This window comes from Drosophila arizonae, chromosome 5, assembly GCF_054131065.1.
Source record: "Drosophila arizonae isolate 15081-1271.41 chromosome 5, UAZ_ARI_1.0, whole genome shotgun sequence".
Lineage (NCBI taxonomy): Eukaryota > Metazoa > Arthropoda > Insecta > Diptera > Drosophilidae > Drosophila > Drosophila arizonae.
The window spans coordinates 11879361-11898864 of record NC_142925.1 but is presented as its reverse complement, the minus strand read 5'-3'; the positions used below and the strand labels follow the sequence as shown (position 1 = coordinate 11898864).

Sequence of the window (19504 nt, the reverse complement as noted above, 5' to 3'; positions counted from 1 at the left end):
ATATCTGCTCTCTATCGATACTTCCCACTGACTATCAGCCAGCCACCACACTGCTCCGCTGTTAAATTTAACAGCTGAGGAGCAACGTTGTTATCGATAGTTGGATTACTAAACTACTCACCACCACTTTAAGTGCTGCATAACAGAAAAGATGTGCGAGCGACTTTTGCCCAGGTAAACAGAGCTATATTTTTGTTTTTTTCTTTTCTCATTTATTCGTAAATTATTGTTGTCATGTCGTAGGCACTCGGCTTCGGCAGGCGGCTGGCTATGTTTGTTGTTGCCCGCCGCACTAGTCACCAGTTATTTGCACGCACAGCCGGAATGCGGCGCCACGGACGCAGTGCATCGGCTTCTGATTGCGGCCGCAATTGGAATGTGCCTCAGGACACTTACGTTTCTTCTCACCTCGTACGTTAAGGCGGCAACCTCTATTCAATTTATATTGAACCACCTGTTGCCAGGCATTGTGAGCAGTCTATGTGTGGACCGAAGCTGGCCATTTGCTCTACCCACTGGACTCCTTATTACCTCCATCTATCACTTTGTGTATGTGAAAGTATTCCGTGGCTTGCCCAGGACATTTACCTTCGGGGAAGCTGCCATTATGGTGCAGGGCGTTTTGCTCTTCGTCCTGAATGCCATTTGTCGGCTTTGGACGCTGCCCTCGACGGATTTTAATCAGCTAAATGCCATAATGACAAGTGCTCTGCTCTGCCTGCTCCTGGTCTGTGTGGCATTGCACTTGGTGAGATTTCTGCGCAAGCCGCTGCCCTTCTACATGCTGATGGTCCTGCTGCTCCTGGCTGTGACCTGTGCGCCGGTGACACGCCCTCTTCCTCTGATTGCCCTGCTGGAATTCCTATTGAAGGATCCACTGCGAGTGAGTCCGACTTGTCTAGAGGACAGTAGATAAAAGTGTTCTATATCTCTATCTCCGTCTCACTCTTACATAGCTTCTCATTATCCTGAGTGATCTGCTGCTCGTCGCCGTCACCTGCGGTGCCGTTAGCTGGCAGCTAAAGAGCTCCACTCGGGCGAGCACACGCGTTCGCAAGGTCTTCCATCTGCTTATACTGCTGGTCTTTGTGCCTGGCCTGATCTATCAGTGTACTCTGCTCTACCTGGCCACGGGCGTTGCGTTGGCCATATTTGTGGTGCTGGAGCTGCTGAGGCTGCTGCAGATATCGCCGTTTGCAGCGACGCTGACGCAAGCCTTCGACTCCTTCAAGGATGAGAAGGACGCAGGAGGCCTAGCGCTGACGCCTTTCTGCCTGCTAATTGGCTGCGCTCTGCCCATTTGGCTGACGCCCTGTCCCTGTTTGCGGGTCGGCAAGGACAGTCAGTTGCTGCTGCTGCTCCTCTCCGGCATCCTGACAGTGGGCGTGGGCGACACAGCGGCCAGCGTGCTGGGCTCCAAATATGGACGCAACAAGTGGAGGAGTGCGTATATCACATATTTATATATTTATTTACAGTTTCTTATAGAATTTCATTGCAGACTCTAATCGTTCCCTGGAGGGCACTGTTGCCTTTGTGCTGTCCATCCTGCTGTCCGTCGGGCTGCTGCAGCTGAGCGGCGTCCTCGTCATGACCCAGGCGAAATGGTTCGCCACGATTTTTGCCACACTTAATGCAGCTTTAGTTGAGGCACTTACCGACCAGGTGGACAATCTGGTGCTGCCATTGATATTTTATATAATTGTTGGCCTAGCCTAAGTCTGAAAGTGTGATATTTACCAAATTGTATGAATTGTAAACATTCCAGCGCAGCCAAAGAAATTCGAACAATATTTTTATAAAATACATTTTTTAAGCTATGCAGCCCTGGTTCAACTCATACACTCACAATGAACTGTTAGCCAACAGCAAATGCTGTCAGAGAGCGCATTAGCTCTTATAATGATCTCACCTACGATCACTGTTAAATTAAATATCGTAATTAGCAGTGCTGACTTTTGTCGCTTTACAGCACTGAAACTAACATTGCAGCTCTTATAATGAGAGAGCACTTATCCTCTGTTAAAAGCGAGGGCATGATAAGTGGAAGACTGTAGTCAAATGAGCGCTTCATTTACATTTGAGTTTAAATTGTTTATTAAATGCATTATTCTCAAGCGCTTACAACAAAAATATTAAGGTTACAAAAAATTGTTGTGTATATGTATAAAAATATATATAAAATATAAGTATGTATATATTGTGGTAAATTGTACAATTATTACGAACAGCGCAATTTTGAATATAATTATTTATTTATATGGGGTATATATAATAATTATATATATAGGATTATGCCTGAGCATGTCTCTAGTCCTGAACTTGATGTATCACATTTTAGAACGGATCCCGCAATTCTCGAGTTCCGTTTTACAGCAGTTATCTTTACAACTAACAATATATACATATATGTATAAGGATAGATACCACATAAAATAGATATATATATATATATATCTGTGCATATATATATATATATCTACAAAATTATATATATATAATAGAAAGGAACATTGCAGCATTTCGCTTGGATTTGTGGGCCATGATATACCCTTTATAGTGGCTCCTTCTTGAAGTAGGCGTGGTTCAAGCACTCCAACGCAGAGGGACGCTGATGCAGGTCATACGCGAGCATTTGCTGAGGCGGAATCGAGAGATATTAGTCAACATATAATACATGTAAGGTATACAAGTGCTTACATTCAACAAATCATCAGTGAATTCGCATAGGCCCGGGCAGAAGTCTGAGGGTCGCTTGCGAGCGCGATCTGGAAAATGTTCCCTGGTAATGGAGATGCTCTTTGGCCACTCCTGCTCCGTTGGACGGCCAGTCAACCTGCAATAGTAAGAGAGATACAAATCAATAGGCAATTGAGGTGACATTCAACTGGGGGCAAAACCCACTGGAAGATGCGATCCAGCTGATCCTTCTCAGAGTTGCCCGGGAAGAGCGGCTTACACTTAATCATCTCAAAGATGATGCAAGCTGCGCTCCAGATGTCGACGGTGCTGTTGTAGCCCTGGGCGAGCAGCACCTCGGGCGCCCTGTACCACAGGGTAACCACCACGGAGGTGAGTTTCATGTCCGCGCCATACGTCTTGGCCAAGCCGAAGTCGGCTATTTTCAAATGGCCCTGCGACGAAACGAGCAGATTTTGGGGTTTCAAATCGCGATGAATGATGCGATGGGCATGCAGAAAGTCCACTCCGGTTAATAGCTCTCGAGCCAAGCGCTGAAATCGATATGCATTTATAACAATTTTCAAATATGCAAAATATAGTCTACCTGGACGTTTAGGGGCGACATGCCGCATGGTGGCAATGCTTCGATCAAGTCGGATAGATCCTGTTCCAAGTGCTCAAAAATAAGCAGAATCAACAATTTGCCATCACGTTCCAAAAACTGGCATACTTCGAACAGTCTGTCGAATGGGGAGCAAATTATAGCATGTCAATGTGTGCATTTGTAGAGTGTAGAGCGGGGAAATTATAAATGTGAAATGTGTGTGTGCTGGAGAATTTTTCAGTTGAGTAGGTCTGAGCTCTCTTGGAGGGCGACCTGGTGTGCAACACGCCATTAGCATGCTGCGGACATTTGGTGTACTACAAAAATCACTCCACTCATATAATTTATAAAAAAAAACTCTACAGTTTTCGATCAAGAGCACGTACGCTGGGGCACGAAGAGTGCATAACAGCACTGCCCCAGGCTCAGCATGGAGAATCTCATGCTAACATTCTGTTAGCTAACGTTTTGCAGCGCTGTTAATTTGAATGCGAAATTTGTACACGTTTACTTATAAATTTACAAATTTTTAAAAACATTATTTTGTAGGTAATATAATTTTAATTTTTTAATATTTTCCATTTAAAATTTTCGCATTACTAATAAAATTTGTATGTACCGAATTAATTGCTTTTAATTCTTTAATAATAAATAAAACGCTTAATCTATTCAAAGAGCAGCAGCGCTAACTCTCTGCTGTCTGCGCTCTTTGGCACTAACAGCTATTCATACCGCTGTTAAATAAATCATAACATTTCTCTCCACTCAATTGCTCTTGATCGTAATACCGTAGATGAGAGTCGAGCGGTACAAGCAGATACACTGAGCTGGTTGAGCGAGTCCGCCGACATTTTTTAGTACTGAGCGAGTTTGAGTGTGATTTGTATATGCCGCCGCCGCTAGAGTGATGCGTACTAAAGAGAGTATTTTCGCAACATGTTGACATACATAAGTTAAGTTTACTTGTAAACAAAGCTGCCTCTTCAGGGGGCTAAATTGCTTTCAGGTGCACTTTACCAAGGCAATAGATTAGCTGGTGCTGGTGCTGCTGCTACTGTAACCGTTGCTGTTGCTAATATTGTTGCAAATAACATTTGCGACGTCGTTATCAGCATCGCAGGGCAAGCAGGCGCCACTTGGTTGACGTTTGCTTTATTAACATACACATGTCACTGTACTAATGGGCGCTTGTTGGAGTGTGAGTGCATGCTCTTGTATTGGGGGTGTAATGAACCTCTTTGGCTGTGACCGTTACAGTTTCGCATGCTTTAGCGACTGCTGTAGGTCAGTTGAGGAGAAGCAGGCAGTAAAGCAAAAAGACAAACACAAGAAAGTTGTTAATAACCGTAGAAAACAAACACACACACAGCCATTGTCATTGTCATTGCTTGTTAATCTGTTCGCAGCGCTCAACGTAACGACTTTTTTTAAATTAGTGAACAAATAGTGGGCGCCACCCAGATAACATACACACATAATAATGTGTGTGCAGTTACTCACTTGACAATGTTCGCATGATCGTATGTGTTTAGCTGCTTGAGCAGTGAAATCTCTCGCAGCGTCGATGCACTCACTCCGTTTTCCGTGAGTGTTATGCGCACCTTCTTGATGGCCACGAATTTGCCTGTTAGATTGTCGCGTGCCCGATAAACGGTGCCATAGGCGCCTGTAAAGATAATGTAAATGTTAATGTTAATGTGAACGAATGCTCATGTATTGGCGTGCTAACAGTAAATAGGTCAAACACACGTTCACGCCTCACATGCATTAGCTCAGGCTTCTTTCTGTCAAGGAAAAGCCATAAAAATAAATTGCAAAACGCAAAGGAACGAAATGGACAGACAAGCAGAGCAGGGAGATAAGAACAAGTGAATTTAGTTATATATGTATATGTATGTAGGTATATATACATATGTATGTATATACATATATATTTTTCTTTTCTTTTTTTTGCCAATGCTATGAACTAGAAATTTCGCACACAAATACGTACATTGCAAATGCCAGCCCCAAAGCCCAGACCCAGAACCTAAAGCAAAAAGCAAAAGGCGAAAGAAAAAAAAAACAATAACAAAATACACTAAAAACATGCCGTCAGCTGTGTTGATAAGTAAACCGGCTGATTTTTTGAAGATATCTGCGTAGCCGAAAACGAGCGAGAGCGTGGGAGAGCGGTAACAGCAGTGAGAGCATAACATAGAGAGAGTGATGAAAAGATAGAGAGAAAGAGCGCGATGCAGGAATGTGGAATAAGAATCGAATCAGATGAAGACTCATTTTGTCACCGGAAATTTATGACCGGGTGGGCCAGCCAACTCAGACAGTGAAAGATATAGAGAAAGAGAAATAGGGGAGAGCGCACGGAAAGCAATTGGCATGAGGCGTGGGAGTTCTTCTATTTTGGTTGACATTCGCTTTCGATATGTTCCGCATGTCTTCGATTTGGATACGATGACTCGCGCACACATATTTCGCCGACTACTGCCGGCTGCAAAAGTCAAGTACAAGGCCAGGTTCACACTCGGCACACAACAATGCAGTACAATGGGAAAGTATGACAATAATGCAAAACAAAACAAGGGAACGGAGAACTGGGAACGGGGAAACAAACTAAATAACAACAATAACAGCAAAAACTCACTCGACTATTTTTCGCCGACTTGTTTTAGTCATCTGCCTTCTCTGTCAATTGTCACATTTGTGCACAAAACCAAAGCCAAACACAACAATAACAACAATGACAAGCAATAGCCGAAACCCAAAAACGTAAAGCAAGCGAGCAATAATTGAATAAATGCGAAAAGGCAGCATGACAAAATGAAGCAACAAAAGCACGGGCATAACTTTGTTTCCAGTGTCTTTACGAAATAAGTTTAACTTGTTTTTTTGTGTCGAGCAAGAGGGGAGAGGGGATTGTCAGGGGGCAGGATGCCGAGGGAGGGGGTTAAAGCAGCACTTACTTAACTATCTTCCCGAAATCGCTTAAAATGTAACTCGATCTGCTTTTGCAAGAGCCATTTAATGTGAAAGTTGTGCGCTTAACCCATTGTTGCCACGCCTTTTGGGGAGTCGTTCTACACGCCCCTTAGCAACAAAAATATAAAAAATACATATATTTTGATAATAATAAGCATCATTAACAAGCTCTAATCCCAGCTCTCTTAACACTCAACCCAACCTCTGTGACGTAATTGATTTATGTTCAGATTTTGTTTAAATAAAGAAGAAACAAAACATAAAAGATAAATGAGGCAATAAAATTTTGGCTTGTTTATTTAATTCTTATCTGGCCGTTGCACCTGGTGCACTAAATTCAATATTTATTTTTCAGTTTCTTTTCAGACCGAAATGCAAGTGGGTTGGTCGACCTGAAAGTATGCAACAGTATTTGTAAACCCCTATTTTTCCTAACTTGGAAGGGGTTTGTGTAGTTGGGAATCCAGTATTTCCCCTTCTCAATGCATTCGATACGGGTTCTCAAGTGAATAACAAGTTTTTGTTAGGCTAACACGCATGAAGTACATTCCCTACATTCAATCAAGCTCAAATACATATAATCAAAGCTTATTTGTAATTTGTTTCAAATTTTACAAAATATTTTATCGAATGACTTAAATTCGTAATTTTTTCTTAATATCAGTAAAAACATACCTGTGCCAATAATATCCAATTCCTTATAGTTTAACGGTACACTATCCTCCTCACATTGTGGCTCGGACATTTTTTGTCGTTTGCTTTGTGATACAGACGCCATTTGAGATTTATATTGTCTTAGACTTATTTGTGAATAGAATGCAATTCTGCAATATATATAAGGGAGATACAAAAAAAGGTTAATTTCAGAGGGAGCCACCCAAGGGTTAACATGAGTGCAAGGGTAAATGTCGAGATCAGTTTGCAGCGGCTGTTAACAGTGCCCAGGGTCACTGCAGGGTTAACAGGCTGTTAACATAACATAACTAAGCCTGCTGCGCGTGTAACAGGTGTGAATTTCGCTTGCGCGATATGTTATAGATATTATGTAGCTCTCTATGCCTATTTTTGCTTCTGGCTTGACACTATTCTCTTTTGACTTTATAGTTTTTATTTTTATAACTTGTTGCTGCGGGTTGTTGTTGTTGTCGTCGGTCAACGACCTGTGCGTAGGCTATGATGATTGCTATTTAGTTCTGTTCTGTTTGAACATGTATTTATAATATATTCGCTTATTCGCCGCTTGCCAGTTACCAATGCCAACTGTTATTGCCGTTCCTTTGTGGCTTGCTTTTGATTTTGTTTTTATTGCTTTTGCTGCATGCGCAAGAGCACAAAAGCAACATTTTCGCTCTCTTTTTGTGTTTTTTTTGCCATTTGTCAATTAATTCTAATCGCAACCGAAAGCAACAGTAACAACAAACACACGCACACACATACATATGTACATACATATATAATAATAACAAAATCAACGACGGCAACAGCGACAACGACAACAGTAACAAGAGAGCAATCCAAACGAAGAGCAACAAAATAAAATTAAAAAAAAAAATTATTATAGCTAAAAATTTCGGTGCTGTTTCATGAGATGCGAACGAAGCGCTCATACCCTTTGCCATAAAACGTGCTGCAGAGCAGCAGCATGCGTGTGGTAGAAGAGGAAATTGTAAAACGATTGCAGTAAACAGTAATCAAAATCATAGTCAGATCAAATTGAGCATACACGTTTATGCATATGTATGTATGTATGTATGTACAAATGTGTGAGCTCTGATCCTTAGCGAATTCGCCAATTGCAAATTGTGGATAGCATATTGAAGTGAAATAAGCAATATGCCCAGACGAGTTGGTGTTGCGATTACGTGTGTGCGAGTTATTAATATTAGTTAAATATTAAAGTGTGTTTTGTGTTTGTCAAGACCGAATAATAGCAGCAGCAGCAGCACAACTCACAGAACATGCTATAATTCTACATTTATACATACATACATACGTACTTATGCATGCATGTGCATGTATGTATGCTGAATGCTTGTATGTATGTACACTCACGCACACCGCAAACACTGACGCCGCACCGATCAGTAAAATGAATTTTTCTACGAAGTAAAAATGTTACCACTTTGCACGCAGTAACGCGAAATAACAGAAAAACCCCAGTTGATGGCGAACGATCACGATTAATCCACAAGTGAGAAATACCGGCACCTCCACCTGTATTAAACAGTGTGTATTTTTTAAATAAAAATAAAGATTTGGACACTAACAATTTTTGTAACAAAGTGAATAAGCACACAAACGAAAAAAAAGAACTCAATTAATACTAACAGGGACTTACGATATTCGGTGCCATTAAGAGATCTTCTCTGTTATCACACTCTTAGCAATTTTAACATAACAGTAGCGAGTGGGAAATTTTCATGCCGGTTTCGGTACTCTTGTACCAAGTATTGGTACCTTTTTTATTATTACAACAATTTAATTTTATTAATTGAAATCTAATACTAAAATATATTGTTGTGAATATTAAATAATAGTGTGTTTGTTATCATTTATTATTATATTAATAAAAATTTGTAAATTTTAAATTGTAAAAATTTAGTTTATTTGGTTTATAATATATGCTGAAATTCAAGAAAACTTTGTAGAAATTAATTATTATCTTTCAAATAAAATAAAATATTGACTCTCAAGAAAATTTCCCATCTTTTGAAAATGTGCGGACAGCTAACAGCAAACCAACTCAAAGCTGTGCACAGCCAACTTCATACCAGTTCGATTGAAGCTGTGCAGCTGGCGTCAAACGTGTCCGCAGCTGTTACCATCCAACATCGAACATGTACGCAATTGCGCGCAGCCAACTTCAAGCTGTTGCCTTCCCGTTTTGCTCCAACCTCAACTCTACGCAGCGCTGCCACCTATTTGGCAGAAGACCGCGTAATTTAAACCATAAAACTGATGCCGTCAACGACATGCTAATCTAGTCCTTAATTGAATTTAGGAAATGATTGACGGTATAGATGATTTATTAGCAGGCTGGCTAATGGAATGGCAACATGTTTTTAATTAGGCACAATAGTCTTAAATTTCCATCCACCAAGCCATTGTGACGTGTGATAATTGTGATAATTGAACGATCTGGAGTGACGTACGCTGCAAAAAATAAACAGACCTCGACACGTCAAGTGAAACAGTCAATAAAACTGACATACCTAAGCCAAAGCACTACTGCCATCTATTTGGTGATTGGCTGAGTGGCGAAAGCAAACAACTGGATTGGCTCTCGCCTTGCCCTAGCTCAACTTTAGCCAACCGGACAAATGGGTTCAAGTGTATGGATCAACATGAATCACCTCGTGATTCCCAGTGGACCCAGTGAAAAGAAAATGTTTAGCCCGTCGGGCGGTGCCAGTTACTGCCCAAACCGCAGTACCAATCACTCCAACCCCAACTCACACTCACGCTCACATTCACATTTATACTCACACTCACACTCACAATCACATTGATATCCGTTTAGCACCTTTTATACGGAAGCTACTGGGCTATAAGCATCAGGGGGTCCAGCCCATATTTCTATCAATTAGTTGGGTGGAAATAAAGATGATTCAATCGAAATGTCATCCCAAATGCAATTGCTCATCTAATTGTGCTAATTTCCTTGCCAGTTAACAAGAATTTTAATGAGTAAACACCCTGTAGGCGAGTGACAGGCAAACAGTGCACTATTTACAGGGTATTCTCCTGTTGTTGCTCATCTCTGGGTGCTAATCTTTGACATTTGTATGTGAAGATTTCGCAAAACCGGCTCTCAGCTGAAATTAATTAAAAATCAATTAAATTAAACTAAATTTATTGAACAAAATAAAAATGCATAAAAAACACCATTTGTTTACTGGCATTTGAGCACGGGCGTTGACAGCTTCGTTTTAGTTTTGAGATTGATTTGATGCGGAATCATAAATCACGTGTAGATAATCCACTTGGAGTTATTCCAATTCCAATTCCAATTCCAATTCGAGCTCATTTCAATTGGCGTTTGCTTTGGCTCGCTCTGCTGCATCGCTGGCCACTGTCAACTGTCCCAAATTTTGGTATCTTTGCTGAGTTGCTTAACCTTCGCCACACCTGAGATCACATTTTCAAGAGCGGCGCAGCCGTGTTGACACTTTTCCGACTGTGCGTCATCAAGCGGATCAGCTTGGCTCAGATCATTTGCCTAATGAGCTACGACAGGTTATTAAAATTCGGGCTTCCGATTTGCTATCCGATTAGCAGCGACAGCTCCGAGATCTCAGCCGGCACGACTGCCTGTTTCCGTATTGTTTTTAAGCGCCACGCCCACGCCATAACACGCCCTAATCCTTTGCGTCAAAGAGAGTCATAAATTTGTTCTGCTTTGATTTGATTTGCTTTGATTTGCTTTGCTTTGATTAGTACCTGCGTCATGGAAAGATTTAATTGAACGTAATGCGAAAGGCAAACATTTTGTTCCGAAACAAACAGCAATCGAATGTAAATAGAAATTAATATATGACCCAAAACGAAGTTTATATACACTTGGGATGGGGCACTTTTATGACATGCAATGCTAGTCAAGAGATTCTCAGAAATCAATAGATATAAAAATTGTGAAAGGCTCTAAAAGTTTCCATACAGGAATAGTTAAATAATAATATTACTTAAGGATAGATCGACTATAATGAAATCTAATATTGAAAAGAGATCATTCTACTCCTAAGTATGGAGTTTTTTTTTAAAGTAGTTTATAATGAGTAAAAAGAGTTTATAAATCTGAAGAAAATTGTCTGTTTATAATATCTATAGATAGAGATAAAAGTCTAAACTGAATTATGTAAGGTCAGGCGTGAATTCTTCGTCTTTCTTTTTACCCCTGCCTTTCCATCTCAGTGTCTCTTTCCTAAACAGACATATAGCGTGGTCATATTGATTAGATTTAAATTGCTTACATAATACATAAATATTTCAAATAGTTCAATACCAACCCAATGATTATATAGAAATTTGATCAACACACAGTTGACCCCTGAAAGGTTCACACAGATGGCGCTACTTCAATGGGAGTAGATATCTCTGAGTTAATATATGCATATACGAATATTTTTGTTATTGTTAAATATTAGTAGGAGAAGTCTAAAAACATACTGTACTCAGGCTGCTCTTACTAATACTTATGAATAATACTGTCATGATATATTTAGACTTCTCTTACTAATGCCTAACAATAATATTTGTGTATAAAGATATTGTATGTAACCTGAGGCCGCTGCTTGTCATAGCTAATATCCCCATTTCTCAGCGAACGTCCGTACTATAATAATAATAAATCTGTTTTTGTTTGCCGTTTCCTCTTCATACGCGCACAAGAGCTTAATAGCAGCCGCAAGAGGCGCAGCACGATGATAACTAGGAAAGTGCGCGCAGCCTCCGCCCCCGAGGCAGCCAATTTGTCGTGACCCAACCGAAAACAGAGACAAACTGAAATCGAGTTTTTGGACAAGTTTCGCGGCGAGAGCCATGAAGTGGGAGAGCCTTCAAGTGGTGCACTGGACACAGTCCACTTGCGAGTCCCTGTCTCCCGCTCGGCGAGCAGCGCCTTGGCTGCTTCGTGACATCGACAGCACTTCACACCAGCAGCCAAAGCGACAACGACAACAACAACAACAACAGCAGCAACAACCACAGCCAGCTGAAACCCGTTCGGCTGTATCTTAACGTGGCTAACATCGCTGCGCTGCGCTGAGCGAGGGCGGCAGGCGGAGGCTGTTGGCCATATATAAAAGTGAATTTGTGACAAATATTCTGAACAGTTAAGACGCACGCTTAGCGGCGACAACATCAAGCAAATACAAATACAAATACTAATCGAATATCGCGCTCTCAATATATGTGATAAGACAGACAGACAGACGGAGGCGCAGACAGATTAAATAAATTATCATTAGACGATTGTGAAAAGAAATTGAAGCGAAAATCGCGTGTGCGCAATTGAAACAACATTTTCGAGTGTGTTAAGGATAAAAGACTCGAAATCAAAATCAAAATAATATTAAAAATATATACAATTATAAAAAACAGAACATGTGCTCGTTAAGCCAACAAGTGAGTATTGCAGCGAATTTACGATTATTTATCTGATTACATTCGAGATTTGAGATCTGAGTAACGGCAAACGCGTTTCATTAGCCTTTCGAAATTTTCGAATTTTCGCCAATAAAAATTGCATTAAAAAGTAAATAAAAATTAATTGCAAAATATAAGTACATATGTATGTATTTGCATACATATATTTCTTAATTAAAAAAGCTTAACCCAACGACTTTATGCATTTTATTGTTTTATATATATTTTTTAAATATTTTTTGAAATATATTTTTCAAGTCTTTTGCACAAGGCCAAAAAAACATTTTTACTTAAGTTATTCTTGTTTCTGAACCAGTTAATTTTTTATTGCTGCACAAATCTGTAATACAGTCGAGTTACTAATAGACCACTCTATGCACTTCATGAGGAAGTCAAAGTCCAAGCATAGCTCATAAAATTAGTTGCGGCAGCGATTCGATTTGCTAAGAGAATTTTGCTTAAAGCATAAAAATAAGCGAGGCTTGAGTTTACTTTAAATTTAATTAGAAAACATTGAAGTAGAATGCGAAACTTGGGCAACATATTTCAGCCTTGAACTTTATTTTTTTAGGGCATATATCGATCGATATTCACATTGTATTTCATAAAAGGGATATACGTTTCAAATATTCAGTAGGAGTTATTGACTTTATTATTAAAACGTAAAAACATTTAAATATTTCAATAATTTTGTTGATGCTATAAATTGCATATTAAATTTGAAATCATTATTGCTCCAAACGTTCAGGCTATAGCCCAGGCTATAACAATAATATATTCAGGTTTTTTATTCATATGATAAATAAATATTTAGGCTTATTTTATAAAGAGAACTGGTAACAGATATATCTGAATATTAATTACGCATAAGCAAATTTGGTTCTTTCAGAAAACCGTCTCTCGCTTTTTCTATCGGGCTCTTTTTCCTTTTCTCACTTATTATTATCTATTACTGATTTTCTTGTTGAATACAATTTATTTCTTATGTTTAATCTCTGAATATCGGTCTTTACTCTCTATCAATATCTCCATACCTCTTTTTCATTCTCTCAATATCTCTTACTGATTTTCTTGTTCAATACAATTTATTTCTTATGTTTAATCTCTGAATATCGGTCTTTACTCTCTATCAGTATCTCCATACCTCTTTTTCATTCTCTGAATACTCCATTCTGCATCTCTTTTTGTTCTATAAATATCTATATGTTTGTCAATCTGTCTCTGTTTCTCCCAAGATCTTGCTTTCCTTAAATATCTCTCTCTCGATCTATTTAAAGTCCCTCTCTCTTTGACCTGTTCTTTATTTCTATCCCACCATCTCCTTCTCAATTTCGAATTCGCTCTAATTCCTTGTCTGTAAGTCTCTCTCTCTCTCCTCTATGTCTATCTCTTTCTCCATCTGTCTAGCTATCTTCTCTCTCACCTGTCTAGACCTCGTCAAGCCCGCCTAATATATGTATACGTGCATATATTAGCATAATATTTACTCTATAAAATCAGTTATGACTGGCGCTAGCTTTGGCGCTGACTAAGTGCTTCCTTATTATACCCATTCTTGGGGCAGCTTTTGGACACAGGGTATTCACACCATATACAGAGAGATAAAAAATAAACAAGTGCTATACATCTTATGGGTTAGCCCTGAGCCACTAAAGCGCAACCGGTTACAGAGACTAAGATTCAGATACAGATACAGATACAAAGATACAGATACGTTATTTATTTTATTTCTCGGTATTTTGCTGAGAGTTATTTTGTTTTTTCATTTAGTTTTATTTTGGCTTAACCGCTAACATATATCATACGAAGTCAATTAATTAAAGTGGTTCAGCCTGTAAAAATTTACATAATTAGCCGAAAGAAATAAACATTTGTCTATGTCCGCGGCTCGAACTTTGCTATTATCAATGCAGAAATTTATGCAGATCTCCGATCGTGAATCATAAAACCATATATATGTATGTGTGTATATGAATACATATATATTTATCTGATGTTTTGCTTAAGCCAAATAACATGCGTAGAAAGGAGTTAATTTAATTTTAGCAGTGAAACTTAGCAAGTAAGAGATAAATTATATAGACATATATACGATATATATGCTAGCTGGATTAGCCTCCAGCTGAGCTGTCATTGAACGTCTACCAGCTCATTCACCTACGCCGAAATCTGGTTTGACTTTAAGATAGATATCATCCGGTTTTGATTTTTGTTTAGTCTTTAATTTGTCCTCTAAGAATAAGACTAATTTCATTAACACACCAAAATCGAATTGTGATACATAAATTAAAGCCTGTCTATGTGTCTAAATGCACATATATACACACTATATACTACATATATATATAGAGATAGTGTTTCCACTGTCTACCCAAAACATGCATCCGGTTCTGGCTTAGTCAAGGGCGCAGCATATTCAATTATGGATTTAAGGGTTGGGTTGGGTTGGGTTGGCATCTGTATTACCATATGTAATTAGCATCCAGTGGGATAATCATAGAGCCAATCGAGTCTTACACTCTCTCGTGATCATGAATATATTACGTGCAAACATAAATTAACTCTGATTGCGATTATATCACCGATATTTGTTAGTTTAAATTAAATTAATTATTGTATGCTAATTCGAAGCATATGCTTGACAGGTTCTAGCAGTTTGCAGAACGTAACTCTCTACCTAACTATCTACGGGCAACTGGCTATTGCTATCGCCTATCTACAGCTGGCTACCGATTCGTGGCCTCCAAGTTATATTCACACCTTCTCTTGCTTTTGTTTTTACTGATTTTCGTCATGTTTTGCTTTGTTTTATTTTGTTTCCGCAGTTTTACACCCTGGCCGTGGCATTGGGCATTGTTTGCCTATCGTCAGCGATGCCCCAAAATCCGCAACAGCTACAGGAGGGACCCCATGCGCTGCTGGACATCGAGACACCCAACCAGTTCAGCTACAACTCGCCGCTGGCCCAGCCAGACAGTCTGCGCAATAAGCCCTACTTTGACTTCCTGAGCACGCTCTACGCCCACGACTCGGCCAAGACGAATCTGTTCAGGAATCGGCCGCAGCGCTCAGTGGAGCTGCAGCCAGAGCCCGAGCTGAAGGCGGATGAGCAGCAGCTGGCAGCTGCCGATCAGCCCAAGAGTCGTCGTCGGGACCGCAAGCGTCGCGCCATCGTCTTCCGGCCGCTCTTCGTCTACCAGCAGCGCGAGATCAAGAAGAAGGAGATCGCAGCCAGGAGACGCAGCGATGAGGCGCAGCGCCGCAACTACTACAAGAACTACAAGCGCGTCTAGTCCTCAAACCTCTGGGAATCCGCTGAAATTAAATCTAATCTAATCTAATCTAATCTAATCAACAACCATGCGCAATCAACAGCAATGGCTATGGCTGTCACTGGTCTTCTACAGGGTCCTCTCTAGCACTTAGCTTTTAATTATTGTGTTTTAGCCTTAAGTCGAGTCGAATCAACGCACAACGCACTGCACTCAACCCGAATCGACAATCGAATATCTGAATATCGAATATCTGTAATCCATACTCTATGATACACATTATAATTATATAATCGCCCTCACATCCACACATTTGCACATTCCCTCCCCAACCCAAGTATGTTAAGTAATCGTATACCCTAAATTAATACCCATCTATGTTATATTTGTTAACTGATTTTTACACAATTTGTTGCAATTAAAGCTAACAAAAGTTAAACAAGATATTCAAGACTTTTTCTACTTCAAATCTATTTTAATTAGTTTTTTATATACTCATTTATTTATTTATAGAGTCAAGACAGGAAATACGAGAATGTTCGATAAACAAAATTGTATTTTATATGGCTGATGTCTAGAATATAACTCAAGTTGGTTGTAGACAAATAATTTATGAATTTTGGAAATAGAAATTACGAAGCAATGCTTCATTCCTAAGTATTTCTTTTCATAGGAATTTCGACTGAACTCACAAAGGACATTTGTGTATACTTTAAAGCCAATATCAATGTGAGATCAAGGCAGAAGAAGGCGTGGCCGACACCATAATTAATATACATATATTACTGAAAAGGATGAAGCACATCCACATATGTATATATATATATCCGTCAATCTAACTGTTTATCTAAATGTATGTAGAGATTTCGTAAGCCACAGCAGCTATAACCATAAAATTTTAAGTATATATTTCATAAGAGGCACGAGTGTATTATTTCTTTTTCGATAACTCATTCGACTTTCGTATTTTGCATAATTTGACTATGTTTTTTATGCATTGAATGGCGGAACAAAGAAAAAAGCAAAATTAAAATTTACTGTGCGAGTTTCTCTGATAAATACACAAATTTTGAATATTTCGGAATTTGGATACCTTCTCCCCTCCCATTTTTTATATATTACAATACTTTATGTATAATGCATAGAATAAATACATATAGAATAAAAATAATGTTTATTGCCGGCAAAAAAAAAAAAGAGGAAAGGGAAATGAAATAGCCAGAAATTGAGAGAGGCTAGTCCTTGAGAGAACTATCGAGCAGCAGAAACCGCTGTCTATGTCATTTAATAATTATAAATATTAACGTACATAAGAATATCAACATATAGCCACAGCAAATTCTTAATCAGAGTTTGAGGGAATACGATTGTTTCCCTATTTATCTGTTCGTCTCTCTATCTGTCTGCCTAACAACAACGAGAGACGAAGAAAGGCTACCGAAGATCATTCAAGTCGTCTATATGTATGCAGCAGCATGCCTTCGGTTTTTATTTTTGAGTAAAACGAAGCTAGAGTGATGGGAGCAGCAGAGAGTGCTCCCATTGGTCGGCTGCAACGATCCCTACCTATCGCCGAGATCAATATTTGAGAGCACTTTAGGGTTTGAGTAAAAGTCGCCCTATATAAAGGGCAGCTGCTGCAGCATTTCTTCAGTCGCCCAGGTCTAGTGAGGGTCAGTCGTGCAGTGCAGTAAAGTGAAGCGATGTGTGTGAGTGTTCAGCTGAGCATTAAAGACTTAAAGGAAATACTTAGAGGAAATTCTCTCTTGGCTGAATTCCAAGAGTAACTTAGAGGAAATACTTTCCTTTTTCTTTGTCGCACTCTCGCACTTAATGTTAATCAAACATATTTATTTATAAATATTTTATTATAATAATCTAAAGTGTAAACAAATTATAAAAATATAATTAATATAATTAACTTAATATGGAGTTCATTTACTGAATGCTTCAGACAAAAAGCAGGTTTCCTCCAGATATAATCCTCGGGAGTAATTTGCATCACTCGCCCCAGACAATATTCTCAATCCAATCCGTATAAAGATGAACCTTGGTGTAGACGCTGGGAAATTTGTAATTGCCGCAGATGGCGCCGTACGAGGTGATGCCAATCACCTGCGTTAGGCAATTGTAGACCGGGTGCTGCACGAAGATGGGTCCGCCAGAGTCGCCGTTGCAGGTGTCTGCCTGGCTGCTCGCTGAGCCGGAGCCAGCGCAGAACTGAGTGCGGGATACGATGCGACTCTCGAGTCGCTCGCTGCACACCTGGTCGCCGTAGCGCTTGAGGCCCACTTGCAGCAGCTTTGAGGATTTGTCGCCCGCATTCTTCGTGTAGCCCCAGCCAGCGGCAGTCAGATCGAGGGGCTCGTCGCCGCTGCTGGAGGGCAGACAGGCCGGCGCCACATACTCATTGAGTGTGGCATTTCGGTCCAGCTCGAGCAGCGCGATGTCATTTAGGCGGCTGCCATCATCCTCATTCTCATCATAGGCCGGATGCACCACATAGTTGACTAGCCGAAAGTCCTGGGGCTGGGCATCGTCTGTGGTGCTGTTGTAGTCCAATTCACCCAGGCGTACCACGAATTTGGGTGATTTGTAATTGGGATCTAGGCGTTGCTCCTTCGTCTCGGTTGTCTCCAGGCAATGGGCTGCAGTTAGCACAAACTTCGGGTGGATTAAGGTGCCGCCACAATCCCAGCTAATGGTGGAGCTGCCTGGCTGTTGTATGCCCAGCAGCGCCATGAAGGGATACTCGCGACCTTTGACCTCGGTGCCACCCAAAATGAGTGGCGTGGAGCGGCAGGTGGGTCGCACATCATTATATCGACGGCACTCTGCGAATATCCACAAACAATGTTCAATTAACATAAATATTATTTCTAACCATTCGCTTCTCTCACCCTTTTCGTACAGCTTCCTCGGATCGGCTGGCGTCATCACTCGCTTCTGTGCATTCAGTGGCAGCGGGCAGCAAACAATGTCTTTAACCTTGTCGCAGTATTTAATCTTGTTGGCTCCGATAATAAATTCAATATAGAAGAGGACGGGGCAGTCTGTGGCTGTGAGCTCCTTGCACTCGCCAGTGCCATTGTCACAGTACTCGGTCGTAGGCGCCGCCCGAGCCGACAATGCTGAGAGTAGGAAAATTGCCAAAAATGCAGAATTCGTGTTCATTGCCTTCAGCATCTGTTGAGAAACTGAGCTCAATTTAGACGCGTGTTTCCCGCCAAACCAGATTATTATATAGACAACAAAACTCAAGAGGCAAATACAAAACAAGAAAAGTAAATAATCAAAATAAACAGCAAAGTTCGCTCGTCTACATGGCTCGCATTCACTCGCCATTTTTCTTATCGCATGGCAATCTGTATATACGCTTGATGGGTCAAGGTGGGACTCAATTTCACTCGCCTTGCTCAACTTAAGTATTAATCACTTATTTTATGACTTTTTTTTACCGTCAAAGATATGAATCTCAAAAAGATGTGCACATGTTCTTAAATAAAAATAATAAAGAATTTAAAAAGCATTTTAATCACATTTTAGTGAAAAGGATACCATTCAAAATCTCTTGCAATATTCCTTAATGAAATTTTTAAATTAACCGAATTACATTTGTCCATTTTGGCGGTCACATTATTCAATGAATTCAAGTTATCGGAAATTTTAGGGCTAATTTTACCAGCCAGTGTAAGTTATCGTTAGGCGCGTATGCAGCTCTACACTTCTCCACTTTTGTACGGTGGGATATTTATCGTTATCGGAAATGCTTTGTATTGCGATGTTTTCGGTACATCACTAGTTCTTCTATGTACCTCGACGCTGA

At 40.0% G+C, this 19504-nt stretch overlaps 4 protein-coding genes across 19 annotated transcripts; 2 read left to right on the top strand and 2 right to left on the bottom strand.

Annotated features, from left to right (window-relative positions):
* The first annotated feature begins 20 nt into the window (after positions 1 to 20).
* Positions 21 to 1820, top strand: Dolk (Dolichol kinase). The gene is made up of 4 exons (XM_018010269.2): positions 21 to 174; positions 244 to 883; positions 957 to 1443; positions 1502 to 1820. The coding sequence occupies exons 1-4, from the start codon at positions 152 to 154 to the stop codon at positions 1717 to 1719; spliced, it is 1368 nt and encodes a 455-aa protein (XP_017865758.1). The 5' UTR covers positions 21 to 151; the 3' UTR covers positions 1720 to 1820.
* A 253-nt stretch (positions 1821 to 2073) lies between these two features.
* Cdk4 (Cyclin-dependent kinase 4) lies at positions 2074 to 8738 on the bottom strand. Of its 12 annotated transcripts, none has more exons than XM_089470150.1 (7): positions 8601 to 8738; positions 6938 to 7086; positions 4787 to 4952; positions 3287 to 3422; positions 2905 to 3233; positions 2701 to 2836; positions 2074 to 2638 (listed from the first exon to the last, which is right to left on the bottom strand). In XM_089470150.1, exons 2-7 carry the CDS (start codon positions 7038 to 7040, stop codon positions 2555 to 2557), a joined length of 954 nt encoding a protein of 317 aa, XP_089326276.1. In that variant the 5' UTR covers positions 7041 to 7086; positions 8601 to 8738; the 3' UTR covers positions 2074 to 2554. The 12 variants fall into 12 exon arrangements, with proteins under 12 accessions (XP_089326276.1, XP_017865767.1, XP_089326268.1 ...); XM_018010278.2 differs by lacking the exon at positions 8601 to 8738 and adding an exon at positions 8530 to 8579; XM_089470142.1 differs by lacking the exon at positions 8601 to 8738 and adding an exon at positions 8256 to 8576.
* A 3335-nt stretch (positions 8739 to 12073) lies between these two features.
* Lst (Limostatin) lies at positions 12074 to 16122 on the top strand. Its single transcript, XM_018010283.2, has 2 exons — positions 12074 to 12385; positions 15232 to 16122. The coding sequence occupies exons 1-2, from the start codon at positions 12365 to 12367 to the stop codon at positions 15697 to 15699; spliced, it is 489 nt and encodes a 162-aa protein (XP_017865772.1). The 5' UTR covers positions 12074 to 12364; the 3' UTR covers positions 15700 to 16122.
* Positions 16123 to 17527: 1405 nt separating this feature from the next.
* Positions 17528 to 19499, bottom strand: LOC108615634 (venom protease). Of its 5 annotated transcripts, none has more exons than XM_089470139.1 (3): positions 19361 to 19499; positions 18579 to 18864; positions 17528 to 18512 (listed from the first exon to the last, which is right to left on the bottom strand). In XM_089470139.1, exons 2-3 carry the CDS (start codon positions 18862 to 18864, stop codon positions 17680 to 17682), a joined length of 1119 nt encoding a protein of 372 aa, XP_089326265.1. In that variant the 5' UTR covers positions 19361 to 19499; the 3' UTR covers positions 17528 to 17679. The 5 variants fall into 5 exon arrangements, with proteins under 5 accessions (XP_089326265.1, XP_089326263.1, XP_089326264.1 ...); XM_089470137.1 differs by having other exon boundaries at positions 19292 to 19402; XM_089470138.1 differs by lacking the exon at positions 19361 to 19499 and adding an exon at positions 19218 to 19322.
* Between the last annotated feature and the right edge of the window lie 5 nt (positions 19500 to 19504).